Source organism: Mastigoproctus giganteus, chromosome 7, assembly GCF_048544385.1.
Source record: "Mastigoproctus giganteus isolate SK-2022 chromosome 7, ASM4854438v1, whole genome shotgun sequence".
Classification (NCBI taxonomy): Eukaryota; Metazoa; Arthropoda; class Arachnida; order Uropygi; family Thelyphonidae; genus Mastigoproctus; species Mastigoproctus giganteus.
Genome location: NC_143581.1, coordinates 26,555,223 through 26,578,611, shown reverse-complemented (window position 1 = coordinate 26,578,611; position 23,389 = coordinate 26,555,223). Strand labels below are relative to the sequence as shown.

Sequence of the window (23,389 nt, the reverse complement as noted above, 5' to 3'; positions counted from 1 at the left end):
TGGACGTGTTCTATACCTTCTGGTGAACATACAGTGGTGTACGCTTACTTTTATGCTACTCTTAAAAAGATAGCGTCGTGTCAAAGTTCAAATATAGCCGGATGTAGTTTCTTAATTCACTGTAACAGTTCATGTGAAATATATCAAATTAATTTAAGCCTACAGTCGTCACTGGAAAATCCTAACAAAAATGAAAAAAAAGCCATTATCAGTCTAACTGAACTCTTATTGAAGATAAACGTCACTACTGTTATTGGAAGACATTTAATCTCATTTCGCTGATGTATCCTTATCTAATGGAACGGCCAAGCTGGGAATACCCATGGCTGACCCACTACGTACTTTGGAACCTTGACCGCTAATTGCTACACAACCTAAAAAGCTGAAGGTTTGGAATATCCAGTGTATTTTGTTTGGACTTAAAATTATAATAAATTGATTTTCTGTTTATACTCCTGGAATAGAAGAACTGACGCAGTTATGACTTTAATTTGGTAACTAAATTAATATCTTTTTATTAATGAATCGAGACTCATTTGAAAACTTTGTGTATAGATCAAGGTTGTCCTCCTACCAAGCCAGTGAACTTGTTCAGTTCCAAAAGTACTGAACAAAGTCAGTATCCATTCATTCTACTGAAATCTCACGAACTGATGTTTTCTCTTCCTCATCTACCCCTCCTACTGCTTCCTCATCTATCCCTCCCACGCTGCTCGACAAAAATAACAGCACATGTGGAAAACGTGGTGTAATTCGTGCAGCTTGCGATAAAACGGGATAAAATGTGGTATTTTATCCGAATGATCCCCTCCAATGGCTGAACAGGCCTGACAGCGATAAATCAGGCTCGATATAAGGGAGTCCATAAGATTCTGTGGCAAAAAACCCATTCTTCCACCAACATAGACCAACAAATCCCAATCTTCCACCAGCGCGGACATTAATATACCAAGTAATCGAGAAGTTGGCTATCGGCGTGCAAAGCGACGCCCAAGGGTGTCCCACACATGTTCGATCGAATTTACAGTGGCCAACAAAAATCTGCATCACCTTAAAAAAAGTAACATTTGTAGTGAAACGTATAAGATATTGTTTGATTACAGTCATTTTGTTTGTCGCAAAGCAAAGCAAAGGTCGCAAATTGCGTCAGATAACGCTTCTATTGCATCAGACAGTAATTGCAAGGTATTGCATCAGCCGTTTCTATGAATACCGCGTTGGAAGGGTATACACGCTCATTAGTATCCTGTTTTGTGGAGGTGTGAGCATGGCTCCATATGTTCAGTTGACACCAAGAAAAAAAAGTGTAGCTGTTGCTCTGTCCCAGGAAGGGACAGAGAAACAGCTACACTACCTGGATCCAGGCCGTAATAGAGTGCCTTCCCAAGATCGATATCTGAAACGGTTATGCCTTGGTAATGTCCATGCTAGTGCTTCTGGTCTAAAACTAGACATTGAGATGGCCTCTGGTGTTTAAACAAGTGAACGAACTATCCAAAGACAGTCTGCGTGGGTAGCACAATGGTATCGTCACCATCCTCCCCAAATCGGGTGGAAAAGGCCCTGGTTCGAATCCCGTCGGTGACGTGAGGAACTTTAGTGGGCTTTTTTCACTACGTGGCTGAGTTAGTCGGTCTCAGGCGTAGATAGCAAGGATTTTCTCCAGAAACTGGGTTTTTCGCCCAGCAAAACAGGCAAATCGACCAGAAAACACACGCAATTTACAGTCATAATACATATTGCTTATATGTAAGAGATTACGGGTGGCCCTAATATAATAATTTGAACTTTTTTTTTTTTTTTTTTTTACTAGATAAGCATAAACTAAAACCTTCACAAATGTCTCCACCACTTAGGGCTGTCCTATCCTTCAAAGTATCATCCCTACTCAAAGCCTTCTGCACACTACCCAAGCCATGTTCAACGGGTATACATATGAACAAAGAAACAACATCGAAAGATGCCATAATCTCACCCTCTTCTACCTCCTGAGCACGAACGAACTGCACAAACTCCCTGCTGTTTTTAATGGTATAATCCGAGTGCCCCACTACGGAGGATACAATTTCAGCCAGAAAATCTGGAAAGTGCATGCGTCGGACTGCCCACAAACGACACAGTAGGCCTAAGAGGTACCCCAGCATTGTGCACTTTAGGCAGGCCACAAAATCTAGGCAAATGGCAGCCCGACGCACGCAACCTACAGGAAACCTCCTCGGATATTTATCCCGCCTTGCGCTAGCTGTGGACTAATTTATTAACTAATCGTTCCACTCCTCCCAAGGGATTACTACGAATGGTCCTATACGTAGATCTATCATTTGATGAACTAAGGGCCTTTTCCTGATATTCATCTTTGTTCAACACTACCGTGGATCTACCCTTGTCCGCACTTAGTACCACAATACTATCATCTTGTTTTAATTTCCCTAATGGTCTTCCTTGTGCAGCTGTTAAATTGGAAGAGGTTTTGCTCGCTCAAGACAGCCAATTACGTGGGTTCATCCGTAGCTGAACATGCCTGGGAAACTGGGCATGGCATTACAGCTAAAGAAGCCTTGATCGTGAATAGAGCGCATGACTTTTGGAACCGGAAATGGCTAGAAAGTTTAAGGATATGTTCGTCTGGACGCTATACTCTTAATTGGGATAATGGCTGTCGCATTCATCCACTCTTTGAGGCCCTTATCCTGGGGAGAGACCAACGGTTTAGAATGATTCGTTCTACGTATATCCTAACCGTACATCCAGAAGTTGGTTAACTCTATGCCAGATCGTTGCAAGGCTGTAATTGCAGCTCGAGGAGGAAAAACAAAATACTGAGCACTTATTTTGCTGATTTACAGTGCATCATACTATTACGTTAACTTGTCATGATTGCCATTTGCATTATTTCTCATATTTCCATTATTAACGCATTTTACCCTTTGGGAAGATATTTATGGCAATTAGGTATATCAGGCGGAGTCTTTTTATTGGATTTCATTCGCAGAGATATATATCACATCTAACAAATGCATTTCGAATATTTCTGCAATCCACAATGCAACGCAGAACACATTATTTGCAAAATTCACAAGTGATGAAGTTTTTTTGTCCGCCTCTGTATGTCTGTGATCGTGTTGGCCAGGGAAGTCATTGGATATCTTCATTTGAAGATATTGCTCCACCACTTGAACGCTATGTGCAGTGGCATTGACGTGCATTAAAAAAAATTGGGCCAACCGCACCCCTAAAAAGCCGCCCATGGGATTCGAGGATCTGTTCTCGGATCGAGGATCTGTTTTTGATAGGTACCCCTATCAAAAAGGAAGCCAGTGGTTATATGGATACAAAGCACTGGCTTCCTTGCATAGAGTTCACTTGAACTGAGCCTTCTTAACACAGTGCGGTTGGACTTATTTTCACTCGTGGCCTCAGAAACCGCAAGAGAGAGTTAATGACAGGATATCGTAATATTCTGTCTTGCTGTTAGATCCAAATAGCGGTGTGATGTGGTTGTAGCCATCGGGCGACCTTGGCCAGTTGTTCTTGTACTGGTTCCTGTCTCCTGAAACTGCTTCTATGATGCTGAGACGGCACTGTGTGACACATTGAGCCAAATTGCCACCTCTGCCCAGCTTCAAGTCGTCCCATCATCTCAAAGAATCATCTAAACGATGATGACTTGCCTTTTGTTGCATATGCCAATGACGTGGTCATATTAGTGTATGACAATTCAAGATCACAAATGGAGACTCGAGTGGCAGATATCTTAGAGAATTTAATTGATTTTAGTAGACTATACAAAGTGCAAATATCCTTCACAGAAAACAGTACATATGTTTCTGAAAGGTCGATTAAGCATGAACAGATGTCGAGGTGTAAGAGAACATGGGGTTTCTCACTCCTCGAATATTAAAACAACAAGGTATTTGGGTGGAACTTAGAGGAACATCTGCTCTCGTGGACAGAACAGTTGGTATAATCGTTGTCCTACCCACACTAGTTGGAAAAGACCTGAGTTTGAATCCTGTCAATAACGCAAATAATTTTATGGGTGTTTTTCATAACGTAGCTGAGTTAGTTGCGTTTGAGGTGAGGGTAGCATGTTTTTTTGTCCGGAAACTCTTGGGTGTTTCATCCAGCAAACGGTTGGTATCGACCGCGGAACACGTGAAATTTTCCACCGGGTGTGGGAAGTGTGGTGATTCTACTAACTGTGCTACCCATAAGGGCACGGAACATGTGAAATTCTTAAAAAATAAGATTTGCACGTTGTACATCAAGCTCAGAAGGGTTTTTGAGGTAGATTGGGAAATAAAAGGAAGCGTTTTAATTATTATATGAGTGCCTTATTTGTTCCCATTATAACCTATTCTCCTGATGCTTGTCTACTTAAGATTTCAAATTCTGTTGTCAAAAAGCATTTTCTACAGCTACTCTAGCTTGTCGTACATTTTCGACTGACGCTTTAAAGGTTCTGGCAGGGAGTCTCCCGTTTGATTTGCTGAACATCGTTCCAGATGTTCGGCAAATACTAAGAGAACATCTAGAACGATGTACAAAGATGTTCTCTTAGTAGGAATACTAAGGAATACCTACCTACCAATCTTTAGGAAAGATTAGTAGGAACTTTAGAACGTGACTCTCTGTGGATCATATTCATTCACAGGAGATTGATCAATTATTTTTCGATAGTGTCCAAACGGAGGATGAATTTAAGAACTAGTTAGTGGAGCCCGCCTCCCAGTAGCAGTGATGGAAATACGATTCATTGGGATGGACAAGTGCATCTGTCTTAAGTCATTTCATTTAACTGAGGCTAAGTGGTTTTCATCCTTTTGTTTCTGATGTTTGTTTGAGGTAATTTATCTCTTTATTTTAGTCTGAAGAGCAGCATCTGATAAGCCTTTAAGTTAAGAGCTAACCAGGTATAACTACATTTCAGGAAGTGGGTTAAATTAAGTACAGTACTTTAATTGGAGCACATAGGATTGACATCCCCGACCAGGCAGAATATATATATAGTGATGGCACGGTGATCTGTCAGTTCGTCAGTACGAAGCCGGTGTAATGGTGAAAGGAAAGAACCTGAGGGAGTTTGAATGGGGAATGATTTGAGGCAATTGGAAGGCAGAGGCCAGCATCTCGGCAACCGCAGGCATTTTCCGCTATTCGAGGGTCACTGTAGTAACGGTGTGATGGGAATGGTCCGAAGACGGACACTCCGTCACTACAGAGACCCTTGAAAGCTGAAAAGGCCTGCGGATGGGGACAGCACCACTGGTTGATACTCGAGGTTAACGGCTTTTGGCACATGATGTTCAGTTAGCAAACAGCTCCCAATCTCAGTTAATGGCAGATTATAATAGGCCTATGGAGAAGGCGACCTGTTCATGTGCCCATCTTGACGGACTGTATCGACTCCACTTGCAGTGGAAACGGGACAACCTTCCTGGAATTAGAAGACTTAAAAAGTATCACCTATTCACAAAAATTACACATGTACATTAACCGTTGCTGAAATGATTACTTTTAATTTATTTTAGTACTGTAAAATATACATGGAACTAATGAAATAACACAACTTTTCTTTAAATTAATGTAGAATAAAAATAAAATCTATTTACAATAAATATAAAAATATAAATAAGAATTTATGAGAAAATAAAAGCGATAAAATAATGAAAATAAAACCACTAAAATACCGATAAAACGAGACTAAAACCGTTAAAATCCCGAAGCTTTCAGAGGCATCCGTCTCCTTTCTCAACAGTAAGATTTTTATGGTACTACACATCCTTAAATAACAGTAGGCTCACGGCTCTCAGCACGTGGTTCCACAGGAGCATGGGCAGTATTCTCTTCATGCGCACTGGAACCGGAAATGGCTCGGGAGCGTGCCAGGCGGAACCGATCATCCCATCAGAAAATTACAGCCTTAAAGAGGGGATGAATACGAATTCCCCTGTCTCTGTTAATGGTATTGTTCTCAGAAGAACAAATCCGGCAGCTCTCAAGCCACTTGCGGTCCCAAAACCTATGTGCATGGTCGACGATGACAGCTTCGTCCGGGGAGATCTGATGATACTTCTCCCAAATATGTTCCGCTACGGCGGACTTCCCATAATCCGCAGATTTTATAGCATTCATGTGTTTCCCCAGACGATCTTTGAACCGCCGCCTCGTTTCACCAACATAACACTCCCCACAATCCGGGCATCTAATCTCATAAACAACCCCACTACTAACATCCCTTGGTATGGGGTCCTTAACCTGAGCCACAACTGTGTGCAACCTCCATCCCGGAAGTTGCACACAGCGTGTCTGACAGTCATGTAATAAACGTGCTATTCGTTCCGTTAGGCCCGGATAGTAAGGAATGTATGCGTTGGCAACCGGTGTGAACAGCTCTCTTTTCTCAAACTCCACTCCTCTAATAAATTTGTACAAAGGATCCTCTGGGGGTAACCACATTTCCTGACGTCCGCTGTAACTCGTATAATTTCTTCATTTCTATCCTTGGTGGTGCTGCAATAGGACTCAATCCTATCCAACAATGCCTTAACGACACTGTTCTTATGATGGTTGGTTTGGGCCATGTTATAGTGTGTATATTGGCCTCGGCACATGGGCTTCCTATATACTCTAGTTTTTAGCCTGAGGCCTTCCCTATAAACCAACACATCAAGGAAAGGGAGAGTACCTCCTACTTCCACCTCTGAGGTAGATTGAATGAACGGGGAGAAGCTATTTAGAAAACTAAGAACCTCGTCTTCTCTCCCTCTCCGAATAATTGTAAACGCATCATCAACATATCTTTTCCACGTGCGGATGGGAGAATTTAATCTATCAAAAATCCTGGTTTCCAGCTCATCCATAGCTAGATTTGCTATGATGGCACTGATGGGAGACCCCATTGCCGCGCCATGAACCTGCTTGTACATTGTATCCTGGAACACCATAGTGGTGCTTGCAAGACAAAGCTCTACTCCCTTACAAATATCCTCTACACTTAAAGGAGTCTTATTACTTAAGGTGTTATCCTTTTCCAAATCCATACGTGCACATCGCACCCCATGTTCAATGGGAATACACGTGAACAGGGACACCACATCAAAAGATATCATAGCCTCGCCTTCCTCTATGTTTTGATCCCTTACGAATCTCACAGATTCCCTACTGCCCCTAATGGTGAAAATGGAACGTCCAACTATGGGTGAGATCAACTTGGCTAAAAACCTGGAAAGAGAATGCGTAGGGCTACCTATAAAAGACACAATAGGTCTGAGTGGAACCCCTGCCTTATGGGTCTTTCGAAGGCCATAAAATCTGGGTAACTGGCATCCCGTTGCATGTAATGTCCAAAACACCTCCTTAGAAATCTTCCCCGCTTTCAGCCAAAGTTGTAAAATCTTGTTAACTTTTCATTCTAAACCCACCAGTGGATTTCTACGGGTAACCTTGTATGTGGCACTATCATTTAAAAGTTCCAAGGCTTTTTTATAATACTCATCTTTATCTAATATTACAGTTGATCTGCCTTTAATTGTCGGCAAGACTATGATGCTGTCATCCTGCCTAAGTTCTTTTAATGCTTTCTTCTGGCTAATACTAAGGTTAGCGGGGGCAGTCCTAACCTGACTTAGAATAGCTGAGGTTCTTGCACGTATTTCATTGGCCAGGGTTATTGAAATACGTGCAAGAACCTCAGCTATTCTTATTCAGATGTGTTGTACCAATTTTTGGGAGAAGCATCATCAGATCTCCCCGGACGAAGCTGTCATCGTCGACCATGCACATTGGTTTTGGGACCGCAAGTGGCTTGAGAGCTTGCGGATTTGTTCTTCTGAGAACAATACCATTAACAAAGACAGGGGAATTCGTATTCATCTCCTCTTTGAGGCGGTGATTCTCGGACATGATGATCGGCTCCGCCTGGCACGCTCCCGAGCCATTTCCGGTTCCAGTGCGCATGAAGAGAATACTGCCCTTGGTCTACTGTCCTTGGTCCTGTGGAACCACGTGCTGAGAGCTGTGATCCTGCTGTTATTTAAGGATGTGTTGTACCATAAAAATCTTACTCTTGAGAAAGGAGACAGATGCCTCTGAAAGCTTCGGGATTTTAACGGTTTTAGTCTCGTTGTTTTATCGGTATTTTAGTGGTTTTATTTTCATTATTTTATCGCTTTTATTTTCTCATAAATTCTTATATATATATTTTTATATTTATTGTAAATAGATTTTATTTTTATTCTACATTAATTTAAAGAAAAGTTTTGTTATTTCATTAGTTTCATGTATATTTTACTGTATTAAACTAAATTAAAAGTAATTATTTCAGCAACGGTTGGTGTATGTGTATAATTTTTGTGAATATGAATTTTTCCAACCCCAGAGGCCTATTTGAAGAAAAATATCACCGGGTCAGAATAAAGGTTCCAGTTCCATCGTGCCGATGGATGGGTGCATATTCGACAACGAACAGGTGAACAGCTACAACCACACTGCACCGTTAAATGAAAAATATCACCGATGGTGGTAACATGGTCCTCACTGGGTCTCCTCATTCCCATCGAACACACCCTCACCATCAGATCCTACCTCGGCATTGTTTCGAACCAATTCCCAAGATGGTGACCGTTTGTCCAGCTGGCACTGGACTCTTTCAACAAGACAACACCCCATGTCACAAGCCTAATTTGTGCAGAATGGTTCGAGAATCACATCCAAATATTTTGTGATCCCGTGGCCACCAGATCCTCCCAACATCTGCCCTATTGAATATTTGTGGAATGTGGTGGAACACAGAATTCGCCAGTGCTTCGCTCTACTGCTGAACTCTGGGATGTCCTTCTCTCCAGCTGGTAAGGATAACTTGACCAGCTGGAGAGAAGTGAAGCCGGATACAAGTGATTTTCACTACAAAAGGCAGACCAACACTTTAGTAGGTAGGTTGGCATAATTTTTTGCCTCATGAATGTACGAGTATGTATGTATGTATGAATGTTCATGGCTTCAATTATTATTGCTTTAAAGACCCATAATTCCAATGGATTAACCCTTCCTCCACTGTCAGCCCAGTTGTTAGAGGCCATGTATCATCTTAAGCCGTCATGGTCCCTTGAAATTAAGCGCATAAAATGCAACTTCTTTCTTCATCTTCCAGCTGAGAAATATGTTTTTTGAAAAAAAAAAATAATAAATAGGTAGTAACGTACAAACTGATGCATTGGCCCTAATAGTTCAACCAAGTCATATAAATCCCTTTAGAAGTATTTTTATCTGTAAAAGTTTCCGGATTCATATTTCATTGCATCTTATGATATATTTGGGCTATAAGTTTAAAATAATGATTTAGGATCTTAGTACAGACTCCAAAAGAATTCAATCCTGAAAAAATCCTTAATTTTTTTTAACTAATCGTTTTGGTGATTTGTAGTTCATCTGTTGTACTAATGAAATCAAAGTTTAAAATCAATATTAACATATTAACATGCTTTATTTTCACTTTTATTACAAAGGGGTTGGTTCTTTGTTAAAATACAAACCCCTTACTTTCATCTCTACTAAAGGCAACGAATAATTGTGACCTTTCCAGGTGTACCATTCAATACCATCGGCATAACTAGTGTGTGTACCATTCAGGTAAAGACCATTCAAATTGGAGCTGTGGCAGTTAGCGTACCACCATCCTCCTTTGTATGCAGCGGCACAGTTGGCGTTTGCGTTGGCATCATTGTCTCGATCTTTGGTGGTAAACTGCTGCATGTTGTGTGGACTCAGAGAATCGCCTAATAAAAAGAAAAATAAGTTATGTTCACTTATTGATGTTGTCTTATAATCTACTCTAATTATTATTTGTTTTACTGTGTTTGTTAAATTACCTGCTTTTCCACTAAAACCTCGAACGTGCAGCGTATAATTGTAGTCTTCGTTGTCCACCCAGAAGTAATCATAAATGGCACTACGTTTCTGCCCTTCTAAGTCCATCATGTCGATTCTGAGGGAACATGACTTTTGGTTGGTTAAAGCGGAAATGACGTCATTACCTGGATGGAAATGCAGATTTTAAGAAAGATGCTTGCGATGTTTGCAAATATCCATAACAAATTGTCCATTAAATCTTAGTCAAAAATCAGTATTCTCCACACATTATTCCACATTATTTTTAAATTCAAGGATAAGTCAACACTGAATAAAAACTCAAATTCAGGACAAGTACTATTGAGAGTAACAAATCTAAAAATTTATTATCAAGAAACTAATATGCAATAATTCAACATGAAATATTGAAAAAACTATTGTAATTCTGAAAGTTTTACTATATTCGTTTAGCTAGTAGTTTGTGTTGTGTAGATGGCAACGTCCAATATGTTTAATGTATAGAAATGATTTTGCTACTAATTAAAAAAGCACACTTGGAAAAAGTGGTGCCGCCAATGGTAACGTCCTGGAGCATTGCTTGACAACATGGTGGACAACGTGTACTTCTAGTGAAAGCATTTTAATCTACTGGTATTATAGCGCAAGTGCAGCAAGACTTTCGCAGAAAATTCTTTTTTAGAGAAGGTCCAAACAGGTCAGCGATAAACAGGATGATCCGGAAGAGAACACAAAGATTAGTGAGTGGCATTTATCTGCAATTGAAGTAATTATGCGAAGTCCTTCCAATCTTGATAAACGTCTGTCTAAACAACTGCTATCTCGGGAGCATCGATTAACAGAATCGAAACAAAATATCTGGCAAGGTCTGTATTAGGATTCAAATGCCAGATCCTTAGCGAACATGTATAAAAAAAAAAAAGCAATCCTTCCCAAAAATCTCGTATTCAGTGAGTAAGACATTGAAATGGGCTTCTAAAGCCTTCCTTTATCACGACACGACACGATATGCGAATGAACTCAAGAATCGTGTACATCGTGGCAATTCCATCGTAAAGATGTGGCAGAAACTTCAGTATTTTGTACAGTGACCCATGGAGCCCAATTCGAACTGAATTTTTAAGTCTCCTAAAAGAATATGCTTTTAGGAGATGTCACCGAACTATCCAGAGTTTCTATAGAGGTCTAGGTCGCATGTTAACTTTAATTAATAGTATTGAACGTTACTCACCAAGCCAAAAATCTTGCCGAACGCTTCCAAATCCTAATTTATATGACATCCAATCAGCAAAGAAGAAATCATTTGCTTTTCCGAAATCGCCTCTTCTTTGTATTACCTGAAATTCAGAGATTTATAATCAGCTAAAATATATAATTGAGCATGAAATCACATTATGTTTTAATTCATTGTTCAAGCGATATGAATGTATTTATAAACTCGTATGGATTTATAACTTATGCATTCTATAAAATGTTACCTTCTAAATAATTGGATGAATATTAAAGAAAAATTTGAAACAAAGCCTGGTGATAGCTGTAAATCTTGGGTTTGGGAATGATGTTCCCAAACCCAAGAAGAATATTATTTGAAGATAGTTCTTACCGTCCAGCCACCTCCATTGCTTTCCATATCACAGTATACTGTTACATCTCCATCCAGAAAGCGACTCCTTGGCCAGATTGTATAAATCCCACTAGTTTTGTGACCACAAAAATAAACCTCTTCACAGTCAGCAGGCTTTTTCGGACACCAGATGTCTCCTTTTAATCAATAATGGAATTTGTTGTAAAATACAAACAATTTTACATTCAGATACTGAAAATTTAATTAGTAAATAAATTATAAATAACATTTAGACAGTTTATAATTTGAAATAAAATATAAATTTATTTTCCGAAAAACTTCTTCCCTCACTAAAAAGAATTTCCTGGTTTTGTATTAGCATTGGCCACATTCATCTCCGTGAAGTTGTCTTCAACTTCTGCAGGATATAATTTATAAATTTTCAGCGCAAACATTCTTTTTATAGAATAATCTCGCACTTTATAGCAAAACACAACAACGAATAATCAAATAATTATGAATAACAAAACAGAACCATGGTCCCACGCTGCTGAATTAATTGCAAACTCTCACGGCATCCTACTACCAGTACTTCGAAATAATCCACTGTGTATACGCTATCCCACCAAAAGTATTTGGACCATTGCCCAGGACTGCGAATAGTGCAACTGTGATGTATTCAAAGCAAGAACAGATTTAAAAGTGTGCAGGAAACAGCAAAGGTGTCAAAAACAAGCAGAAGGAGTCACGGAAAGAGGCTTATGATATTTATACTTCTATACTTGAGAAAAATGGACACACTGGTTTGCAGTGTTATACAACACATCGGTTTTGTCAATGGGGCAAAGATAGGCTAGCACCTTATTAACTTTTTCAATAAAAATTCATGTTTTTCCAAACGTGATGGTGTCCGCATGCTTTTGATAAGTTAGTGCATATATTAGACAGAAAAATGCTCAATCGGAGCAGTGAAAGAGGGAAATTTTTATGAATGGAAGAGTGGAGGTCAAGATAGCTATTCTATTGAAAAAGTAGCTAAGAACGAAAATGGAAAAAGTGTGTTTCGTTTTCCCTGAACTGCAGCTCAGTTTCTTGGACAGTATATTGAGAGTGACCTGTAAAACACACATTATGTCCCTTTTTAAAAATTTTCTAACAAAAATATATATATACATTAATTTAAACATTCAAACATAATGTTCCCATTGTGAACTCATAATCATGGAGAAGATTCTAGCGCTTGCTACAGCAAGTACTAGATTGGATGAAAAATAGAACTTTCTTCTCTACATTATATGCGTGCTTCGATTTTTATTATAAACTTATACAAGTAGTCCTTCTCTAGGTGAAAATCTAGTCTATGGTTAGAATACCGTGCATATTACCAAGCAACTTTTTAAAAAAAATTAAGTACATAATTTAACGCTTTGCTTTGCAAATTATTTTCAGGTACTGTATTTATTTATAGAGCATAACTATACCACTACCTGTGATATATGCACTTTCAGGACCAAAGTAGAAATAAAGATCGGAGAAGTCTAGAAATGGTGTACTGTATTTAACTTTTTGTTCAAATTCTGCAGCTTATTTTATTTTATTTTATTTTTCTTCATATTTTGATGAAGATAATCTGGAATTTATAACAACCAGCCCGAGGTATTATTATTATTATATTAATACAACATTAATACAGAACAGAGTAAAGAAAACAAAGATAAATGACCAACCTCTTGCTAGCTGTTTGGCTTCCGTTATCAGTTCTATTGCCTGAGTTAAAATACGGACCTGAGAGTTTTCACATTTGGCTTCTTCATATTCTTCTATGGTGGAACCACAAAGTCCGATAATAATAAATATAACACCCAGCTGTTCGATGAAACTCATGTCGACCTTTAGTACCTCGATCCTGTTAAAATAAAACACTTGAATGCGCAGTGAACTAAATATTGCAGAAAATGCATAGTTGTTGTAAACTTGATCAATAACTGGTTGCAGAAAATGACACCTTTGAATGCCAATCACCTAACTTCAAATTGTAAACATTCCATGAACATAGTAATGGCGTATCTCTCATAACAAATCCTTAAAATTACAAACAAGATTTTCTTTTGTAATTATTTCCATGTTTTATTATAAATTGTCAAATTATTTTACTTTACATGAAAACAAAAGGAATTTTAATGATTCCAACTCGCATCAATAAAGCAGCAGGAAAAACAAACAAAAAAAAACAACTGTATTTTATAGTTAACTCAAGGTAATATAATCACATTAATTTATTTTTAAAAGAAAAAACAATTCCTGTAGAGGGCGTTCCCATCGACAAAACAATAGGAATCACACTAAAATTGTTGCCATGTTGTTTTTGTTAAAATAGCATTTTTTTATCAGCACAAACTAATACAAAAGGCTAAGTTTTTAAAGTTAGCTTTTATATAGTAGCTTTTGTTTGCTTGAATGCAGACAAAGGCCAATACACACGGATGAAAGGAAGAGATAATTATTCTAAATCTTTAAAGCCTCCTTAGTCTAGGAGGCTTTAGAGAACTCTATAAAAATCATAAACTTTTAAAATCCGATCCCTCTCAATCCCCAAGGGGGAATTTTAATGAATTTATTGTATTTTTAAATCTGATAAAATTAAAGATATTAATTATTAAATTGATACAAAGGAGTTGAAAAGCTGCAGCTCGATAATGAAAAATAATAAATCAGTATTTGGTGAGCGCCATCAAATGGTGATGTAAAAACCGGTTCATTTATTTAGAAATGTGAGTTCATCAATCCGTGGTTTGCTTACTTGGCCTCGTTCTTTGTACTCACCCAAATATTATACATTTCTTCCATCGACAGCTAATTAAACGAACTATAAATAAATTAAGTTGTCCACATGGTATGATCACAAGATCTGGTAAATACTGTACCTTTTCTAGGACTTTTTAGGCAATATTTCTGATTTTTAGAAAGGTTGTTGGGCTGTGTTAAGCAGAAGACTCAACTGAGAAAATAAAGGAAACCACTGATGTGTCGGATTAAGATGAAGAAGGAATCTTCTTCTTAATCCGATAACACAGTCCTCGGTATATCAGGAACAAGTCCAAAGGAAAAGTTCCGGCCAACACCTGAATTGCTGCAGTAGATGCGACTATCTGTGGGAGTTTAAGAATCTGGGATTTGGTAATCGTGTTTCTTTACAAAGCCACTTCTTTCTAGAAAAAATCGAATGATTCGACTGAAGTGGCGCCAATACAAATATTGGACTTTATTGTATTAAAAATTAAATTAAATTTTCTGTTTATACAACGGCACGACAACCAGGTCAGTAGAGTTTACAATAAATCATCAATACAAATATTTATTTAGTAGTCACGGGCTTGAACGCCAGTTCACTCAAGGAACGCGTGCTATGCACTGTCGCACCTGACCACTCGGCTACGTCAGGCCTAAATTTATTTAATTAAGTGGTCCCAGCCAAAGTTTGGCAACCTTACCAAAGTATAGCATAGTTTACAGTTTCATATACAGATATTACAATACAATTTAGAATGTCATACAAAATGCAAAGTGAAGAAAAATATATCTAGACTCCTTCAGACAACTAGTAGATCCATGCTATGACGATTATATATGTACAGATCGGTGAAAATCTGCATCAAGATTTCAGGCTGTCTCTGAACCATATCAGTGGGGATGAAAACTCAGCTAGGTGCAGCCTCCAGTGACGGAAATTCATGAAATAGAAGAGCTTATGATGTTTATAATCAGTTTATGGTGGTAATCAGTCTTCTGATTCTAGTATTTGCTTTTATGTTCATCTACTTTAAAGCTACTATAATTGTTTGTGCATGTACGTGTGTCTTTATTGAGGTTATGTTTACGTACAGTTTATTCGAGCGTCCAGTGTTCGTACGACTGAAAAAAGTGAAATGTTGATGGTGAAGTTTATACCCAAACCATCAACTCAGAGAGGACTTCATAAGAATAAAGTGGTGTACATTACTTTTTTAGCAGTTTCCCTACAACGTGTAGGAGTAATAATTTAAAATGGGATCCTATTTTGTCCAAAAGTATTAGTTCTTCATTACTTAAGAATGAATAACCTAGTATTGCATTTCAAAAATATATTTTTTTTTCTGAAGCAGGCTGTCAGGATAATGGCTTTTAAACAAATAGCCAATTAACCTTTTGTCAAACGCATATCTTTGAAAGTAGTGCAATACAAAGGCAACTCGTTGTGACGACAAAATTTATTCTGGGTGAGTAAACATTGAAGTAATTGAAGATTTTAAATCCTCCTTTATTTCAATAAAATCCTGATCGGAAAAATACACTAAAGTTGTCCACCAAGCTACTTATAATGCTTTATTTTGTTATTATTGTACCGGGAACTATTTATGCCTGGTATTTTTTTTATGAAACCCCCAAACACGAGAGGTATTAGAACCTTTGTAGTACTTAGTACCGTGCTTGGGTTGGTGATTAAGAAGACGAAAGAAGACATTTGTTGACATGACTTGAACTTCTGTAGACTATAATTTTCAGGAAATACATATGAAGGAAGGTTGTTCAATAAAACGGCAGTTGAATGAATAAATGAGGAAGATGAAAAGTTGGTTCTGTGAGTTTGAAGTTGGACAGTAAATGGATGTAGGCTGGTGGCGGCACGTGCTCGGGCTGTTCTGAAAGAGAGAGCGGGAATTATAGAAGCCAATTCAGAAGAACAGTGCCCATGGAGGTATCTATAGAAAAGGCATGCAGCAGAAACAGTGCGTCTATGAGAAAGAGAGTGGAGAGACTCTGTTAGAGATGAGTCATTAATTAACCTAACTGCCCTCTTCTGAATGGAATCAAGAAGCCAGAGAGAGGTTTTGGGGGCACCACCCCAGATGTGGGAACAATATTCCATGGCAGGGCGAATTTGCGATTTATACAGAGTGAACAGCTGTTTGGAAGAAAAGTAACGCCGAGAGCGAAAGAGAAAACCAAGTTTTTTAGATGCAGAGGAAGCAATATTTGTAATGTGCTTGTGTCAAGAGAGATTAGAAGTCAGGGTAATCCCCAAAAGAGATATATCACCTTGTCTAGAAATCGGAGTGTCACCAAAGATAAGCGTAGGAGCAGAAGAATCCTTTTTGCGAGATATAAGACAAGACTGAGTTTTAGAAGGATTGAAATCAACTAAGTTGTCTTTGCCCCACTGAAGATTGGCATTTAAGGAATTGGTAGCAGATAATCGAGAAGTTGAAGCTCATTGAGCAGGGCAAGGTTTCTCAAACTGGAAAGTGGAATGCAATGTGCCAGCATCGGCAAAACTATGGATAGGATTTCCAGTCAATGGAAGAAGGTCATCAATATACAAGAGGAAATGAGTGGGGGAAAGAACTGAACCTTGGGGGACACCAGCATTAGTGGAGCAGTTAGAAGATAGACAGCCATCTACCATCACCCTAAGTGAGCAATCAAGAGAAAATTGGATAACCAATTACAAAAAACAGTTGGCAAACCATAAGATGGAAGCTTGTTTAGAAGACCTTTATACCAAACACAATCGAAAGCCTTTGAGATGTCAAGAGCATCTGCTTCTGTTTCAACGAACTTTTCCATTGAATTTGTCCATAAATGGGTAACATAAGCCAGAATATCAACAGTGGAACGGCCTTGAAGGAATCAATACTGGCGATCATTGACAGAAGGTTTCTACGTAGTTTAAGAGTTGGCGGTTAACTGATTTCTCCATTACTTTAGAAAGTGTAGAAGTAATTGCAATGGGACGATAATTGGATGGGAGAGATTTGTCACCCTTTTTAGGAACTGGCTGGATATGAGCAAATTTCCAAGCAGAAGAAAAAACACCTTTGGAATAAGAAAGTGAAAAAAGGTGGCAAAGAATAGGAGTAAGTTCAGGAGCACAGGTTTTGAGAACAAGTGGAGAAATACCATCGGGACCTGGAACTTTCTTAGCATCAAGATTCGTGAAAATCCTTCTGACATCCTTTTGACAAAAGACCACAGGAGTCATTGAATGGAGCGTGTTAGGAATGGTGGGAGGTGTTTTACCAAGATCATTAATACACGAGTTGGAAGAAAAATGGGATGCTAGCAGGTCAGCTTTATCCTTGGCTGAAGTGACAAGACAAAGTCCAAAACAGAACCATCTGGTTTGGACAGAGGTGGGAGCAGAGATGAGCAAAAGTTGCGGCCAATAGCTTTGGCGAGAGACCAGAATGCTCGGCTACCATTAGGGCAAGAAGCAAGTTTTCTACTCTTAGCATGTTCAAACTCCAGTTTGTACTGATTAATAACTACTTTACAATTGTTGAGCGCTTTGGTGTAGGCAGAAAATGAAACTTAAGAATTAGAAACAAGTCAATTACGATATGCAACATTCTTCTCTTGGACAGCTTTAGCACATTTATTGGAAAACCAAGATTGCGATAAAGGACGAGATTTTAAAGTGGAGTTTGGGATAAAGGATTCCATTCTTACCAGAATAATTTCACTGACACGATCGAGGAAACGCTGACATTAGAAGTTTTGAACAGTAATCCAACCAAGGAAAAGAAATCTCGCAGGTCATCCCATTTTGTATTCTTGTAATGCCAAACAACACGAGGTTGGGAATAGCCATGAGACGGCAAAGGTAAAGGCTCCATTGGAGAAGAAACAATCACCAAGTTGTGATCTGAGGTGCCTAATGGACCACTCACTTTGACCTTGTACTTAGAAGGGTTGGCGCCTCCGTAGCCAGGTGGGAAGGAGCAGCAGTGCGTAGCACACGCTTCTTGATTAGACCGGGGTTCGAGCCCGTCACCACCAAATACGGAAGATGCGGAAAGGTCAGGGAATGACCACCGCATATCCCGGAGCAATATGGCCTTAGTTGCTAATGCTCCTAAAAACCAAATAACAACAATAACAACATTAGAAGGGTTGTTTGTGAGAAAAAGAACAATCGTGTTGGCTGTACAGTTAGGATTGTTCGGTATTCTTGTAGGTAAATGAACAATCTGTTCTAGGTCATTATTAATTGCAAAAGCCTCAGCATCTCGACCAGCTGGGTCGATGTGAATAGAAAACGGAAGCCAGCTGGAGTTGTGAACTTTAAAATCACCAAGGAAAATTACTTCACTGTTAGGAAAGTTGGACTGGAGGAAATCAAGTTACAAAGAGAGAGAAGTCAGAGAGCTCCTAGTGATTAGTGGAGTTGGGAGAATGGTATAAACAACACATGAATTTGACACAATGAGGTAGAGAAATTTGATTTTAAGCCAGAGAAGATCGAAAAGAGGAGAGTCCAAATTGCCAAGTCTCTAACAGGGAATATCAGAAAGGACATATGCACAAGTACCACCTTTGAGGCGAAAGGAATCATACAAAGAATAATTTAGGCAAGTGAGATGAGCAGTAGTCGAATCAACCGATAACTGAGATTCTCTCAGAAAAAGTACATGGGGTTTGGCAGACTGCAAGTGGAAATGGACATAATTGAGATTTCAATTGAGACCACGTATATTTGTGAAATGAACTAGGAAGTTTTTGGGAGGTTTAGATCAGATAAGCTTACTCTATTTATTTGACAATTCATGGTGTATTCATAGTAAGAAAAAGTTGCTGTACGAAGTAATGAAATTTTTGGATATAGGGTACACATGGTAAGAATATGCCCAGATCCTTGACGTAACGTGGCCTCGACAATGCCCTCCGCGTGCACACTAGTCGGACTCCCTCCAGTCACTATCTGGCAGAGTAGAGGTAGCAAGATTATACACTAGCTAATCCGGAAGCCTCCTAAAGAGTTACCAATCGGTTTGGTCCGGTGTACTAACTGGTATTGCAGTGGTAACTACTATGCACCGGTAGTAATTACCACAAGAGTACCAGGCCAAAAAAAGAATCATGTCATCACTATCCTATAAAATGTAATGGTACGTGGGAAAATGCAAATAACGCTAATTGCGCTTCTTATTCCTTAAATTGCGCTCTGTGCCTGAGAGCCAGTCGAACCTCCTTGGCGATTTTTGTGAAAGTTTTATTATTGGCATACTGTATTTTCACAACAGGAGACCCCCAGAAAAGGTCGTGTTTACCGAAGAAGCACCCATATTTACAAATCAACAACCATCTAGCCTTGGAAAGTACAGGAAAAGTTGTCAGTACAAATACAACACGAAGAGGTTTGCATGAACAGAGCTCATCAACTACGTAAAGCATATTTTATAAAAATAAATAATACATTATTTTTTATTTCTACTGTCTTGTGCAATATAATACTTTCCTACTTATTCTATGTTACTTTTCTCTCAATGCAGGACACTGTTTAGTGCAATAAATTGCTCTGGCAAAATGAATGGTACATTCTTCTGTCCATTTTCAATCAGATGGAACCCGAACTCTACAGGGAACCGATTGATGATCTCTTTACCATAAATGTGAAATCTCCTCTTCCACTTCAGATGTAAAAGAATCATAATAATCTTTATTGCGCATGAATAATTAATTTAAGAATTTGTTTTAAGCCTAAAAAAAAATTCCAGTTTATATAGAACTTATACAGAGATTTAAAAAACAAATCTCTCAATGAGGAATCGCCAACTGTCATGGTACTCGATTGAGGTCTCATGGCAATTAGCGTATACAAAATCATTCTGTCTGATCATTTCTAAATTATCGTTTAGAAAATTTTTAAAAATAATTTCTACCACGTGATTTCAACCTAGAATTTAAATTGGATTCGAACTCTAAGCCTTTTCCATCCACTGATTATAAACCACTCAAAAATCAAGCTTGGAAAATCATTACACAACAGTTTGACTGTTTCAAACATCACTTCTTTGCTGGTAGATCTTATTAGGAAAAAATATAAATTTTAAAAATTAAACTATAAAAATAGGGTGAGATTCCATTAAAATCATGGAATTCTGTATTTTGATAGAACTTTTATTAATAAATAAATACAATTTACTGCTACTTTTAAAAAATATATACTTACTTTAAAAGTTTAATGCTACCTTTTCTTGATTAAATTACTAATATCTGGCAGCAGCTCGAATTGCTCCAACCAGACAACTGTTTATGACTATTATCCCCTATCAGCTTCGTACAAGACTGGTCTACTGTTTTATCGACATGCTAAGGAAGTTTGGTATTTCCTTTAGAAGCTGTCAAGTTCCATGAATATTTCTTAAAAGAAATACTCCTAAGAAAAAAGAATGTATCTAAGAATGACCGATTTCTACGCCACAATTCACAGATTAACTATTTCCTGGAAATGATTGCTGCAATCAGACGCGCTGAAACCAAGGTCTGTACACATCTTGAACTTCAATGTACTCATTGCGAGGTCACTAAACTAGTCTCATTTCTATGAAAACCAATTGGATATTCGTAATTTTTATTAATAAAAAAATATAAGAACTGTAATTGTATAATTACAGATTTTTTTTCTAACTTAATTAAAAGAAAAGACATTGAATACACTATTTTATTTATTTTATCCTTAAAATTTACATAGACCATCAGCAGTTGTTAAACGTAGTTGTTAATTTTGATAATTGCTGTTGTACCTGCTAGACGAACCAGGAACACATAAGATTCATTGGAATTCGTGGATTTAACATTTGAAGTCAGATGGTCTAATCTTCATCTCAGTAAATGGCAGGGAGTAATGGTAGCCTTTGAAACCACTCCAGATGATTCCATCAGCAAATGTTTCATGAGTTCCATTGAGAAAGAGTCCATTTAAATTGGCGGTATGGCACTTCGAATACCACCAAGCTCCCTTGGATACCATTGCACAATTCTTTTCATGCTGATCATTGTCTCGATCCTTGGTGGAAAAGCATTGACCATGATGGCTCCCTAAAGAGTCCCCTGAAATTATTATAGTACTGTCAGTTTCATTAGGCAATATAGGCATCAGATTAAAATAAAAATTGTATAGCACTTGTACCTAATTGCTTTATATTATGAATAATTAAATAAATAAATCGCAAATAAAATACAATATCGATTAAGATCTTACCAGCATTTCCTCGATAGCCTTTAACATAAAGCTTGTATAAGTTTTCCTCGCTGTCAATCCAGAATTTATCATAAATAGCGTGTCGAATGTTTCCTTCCAGATCCCTTAGGTCAACTCTTAAAGAACATGGACGTTGGTTGGTAAGAGTGAAAAGTTTATCGAGTCCTAAAAAAAAATTCTTATTCAGTTATTTAATTAATATTTTATTAATGAATTTCAAATACCTCAATTAATATTAGTCATGAGTTAAAGGAATAGCCTTAGAATTTCTTGGCTATGTTTCTTGTTAAATTTCTTTGGCTATATTTACCTAACCAAAAATCTTCATCCAGAAGTCCGAAACCTTCTTTGTATTCCTGCCACTCCTTATAGAAATAATCTGCTGCTCTTCCAAAATTACCCCTTCTTTGTATAACCTGAAATGATAAAGGTCCTGCTTGGAGTTGCATTTATACACAGAGTTGGATTAAGGGGAGTAGGGATTCTGGTGGATATATCTTAGGATACCCCATGTAGCTCCTCGGACATAATAAGAGACTCGAAATTAATAACGAAAATATTTCATTATTAATAAATAGATAATAAATACCAGAACGTGTAAGAATAGCATAGAAATAAAAAATAAAAATTTATTCTAATCACAGCCCGAACATCAGCATGCGTGAAACTCACTTACAGCTTTCCAATATCCATAGCTGAGGACCGAAAGAACGTACGTTTACCCCCCTGAAGTTCATATGTAATAGATAATCGATTAGTAGCTCCAGGCCTAACGGGAGTTCACTCGCGCAATTTATTGTAGGCGGCTGATGCAATTCAGTGTTTACTTTGATAAATGCACATCACTGTGTGTTTGGGAAATAATTATATCTATGATAACATGCATTGAGATATAAAATAAAAGTAAATTGTATTTAATTTAAAAGATATCTTCCTCTGCTGCCATCTAATGACGCTTTTCGGTACTTTCCAGTTGCGAAATATTTTGCCTAGTAGGCGATTTGAAATAGATTTCAATTCTCCAAATGGAACTTTAAATTAAATTCTTCATTTTAGATATTTTAGAATCTAAACAGGGAGGATTAAAATATTTTATAGTAGCTCAATGTTATTAAGTAAACTTCGATTTGATGTTGCTTACCGTCCATCCTCCTTTTTCTGCTTCCATATCGCAAAAGACGTCAATTCCTTCTTGAAGTATTCTACTCCGCGGAAAGATTCTATAAATTCCACTCTGCGTATTTCCACATTTTAGTATTTCCTCGCAGTCAGAGGGTCTGGGAGCAATGCACACTTTCTCTTTACTTACGAACTCTGGCAAAAAAAAAAAAAAAATTCCTTGCTTAATTCTTAATTGAAAAAATAAAAAAATACCAGCTCCTTACTTAACGGGAGTTCACTTGCGCAAAATTGCATAGTGGTCTGCAATACATTGTTTATTAACATTTGGGTTTAATTATTAATAATAACCTTATTTGCATATATGCTATAATAAATTATAATTATTTATTAAATCTTAAAGGTTAAAATTTACCTTGTGCAAGTACGTCCATCTGTTGCATGATGTTAATCGCTGTCTTTGCTAACACTCCAAGTTTCTGAGACTGACAAACGAGGGCGCTGTCATCACTGGAATGACCAATTGTGATACAATCTAAAATCCCGATAATTACAAACAATTTTTTGAAATGATGCATTCTTCTTTGTAATTTCAAGATGAACCTTTTCTATTTAAAGAAATAATTAAGGAATATTTAGTTTCCTTCTATTAATACACTGTACTGAAATTATAGTTTATTGTAGTTAATTCGTTTCTACCGCTCTAAAACTTTAAATTTAATTTCTTGGGGTTAAGGTTAAATTAAACCTTACTGTTTTGTCCCAGAAATCCCAAAATAAAGTTAAATATATATATGTTTCAAAAATTTAAGAATACT

The 23,389-nt window shown here is 37.7% G+C and overlaps 1 protein-coding gene across 1 annotated transcript; it reads right to left on the bottom strand.

The window, feature by feature from the left end:
• Positions 1-21,041: 21,041 nt before the first annotated feature.
• LOC150082714 (techylectin-5A-like) lies at positions 21,042-23,149 on the bottom strand. The gene is made up of 5 exons (XM_090378248.1): positions 22,987-23,149; positions 22,594-22,766; positions 21,763-21,868; positions 21,453-21,617; positions 21,042-21,301 (listed from the first exon to the last, which is right to left on the bottom strand). Exons 1-5 carry the CDS (start codon positions 23,147-23,149, stop codon positions 21,042-21,044), a joined length of 867 nt encoding a protein of 288 aa, XP_090234374.1.
• Between the last annotated feature and the right edge of the window lie 240 nt (positions 23,150-23,389).

Bases quoted from the DNA above. Each gene is read 5' to 3' on its own strand.
- LOC150082714 (XM_090378248.1), bottom strand. From the start codon at position 23,149: ATGCATCATTTCAAAAAATTGTTTGTAATTATCGGGATTTTAGATTGT. The intron at 21,618-21,762 runs GTAAATATAGCC...ATTTTTTTTTAG, and splicing joins GGATGAAGATTTTTGGTTAG to GACTCGATAAACTTTTCACT. The intron at 21,302-21,452 runs GTAAGATCTTAA...TAATAATTTCAG, and splicing joins AGGCTATCGAGGAAATGCTG to GGGACTCTTTAGGGAGCCAT.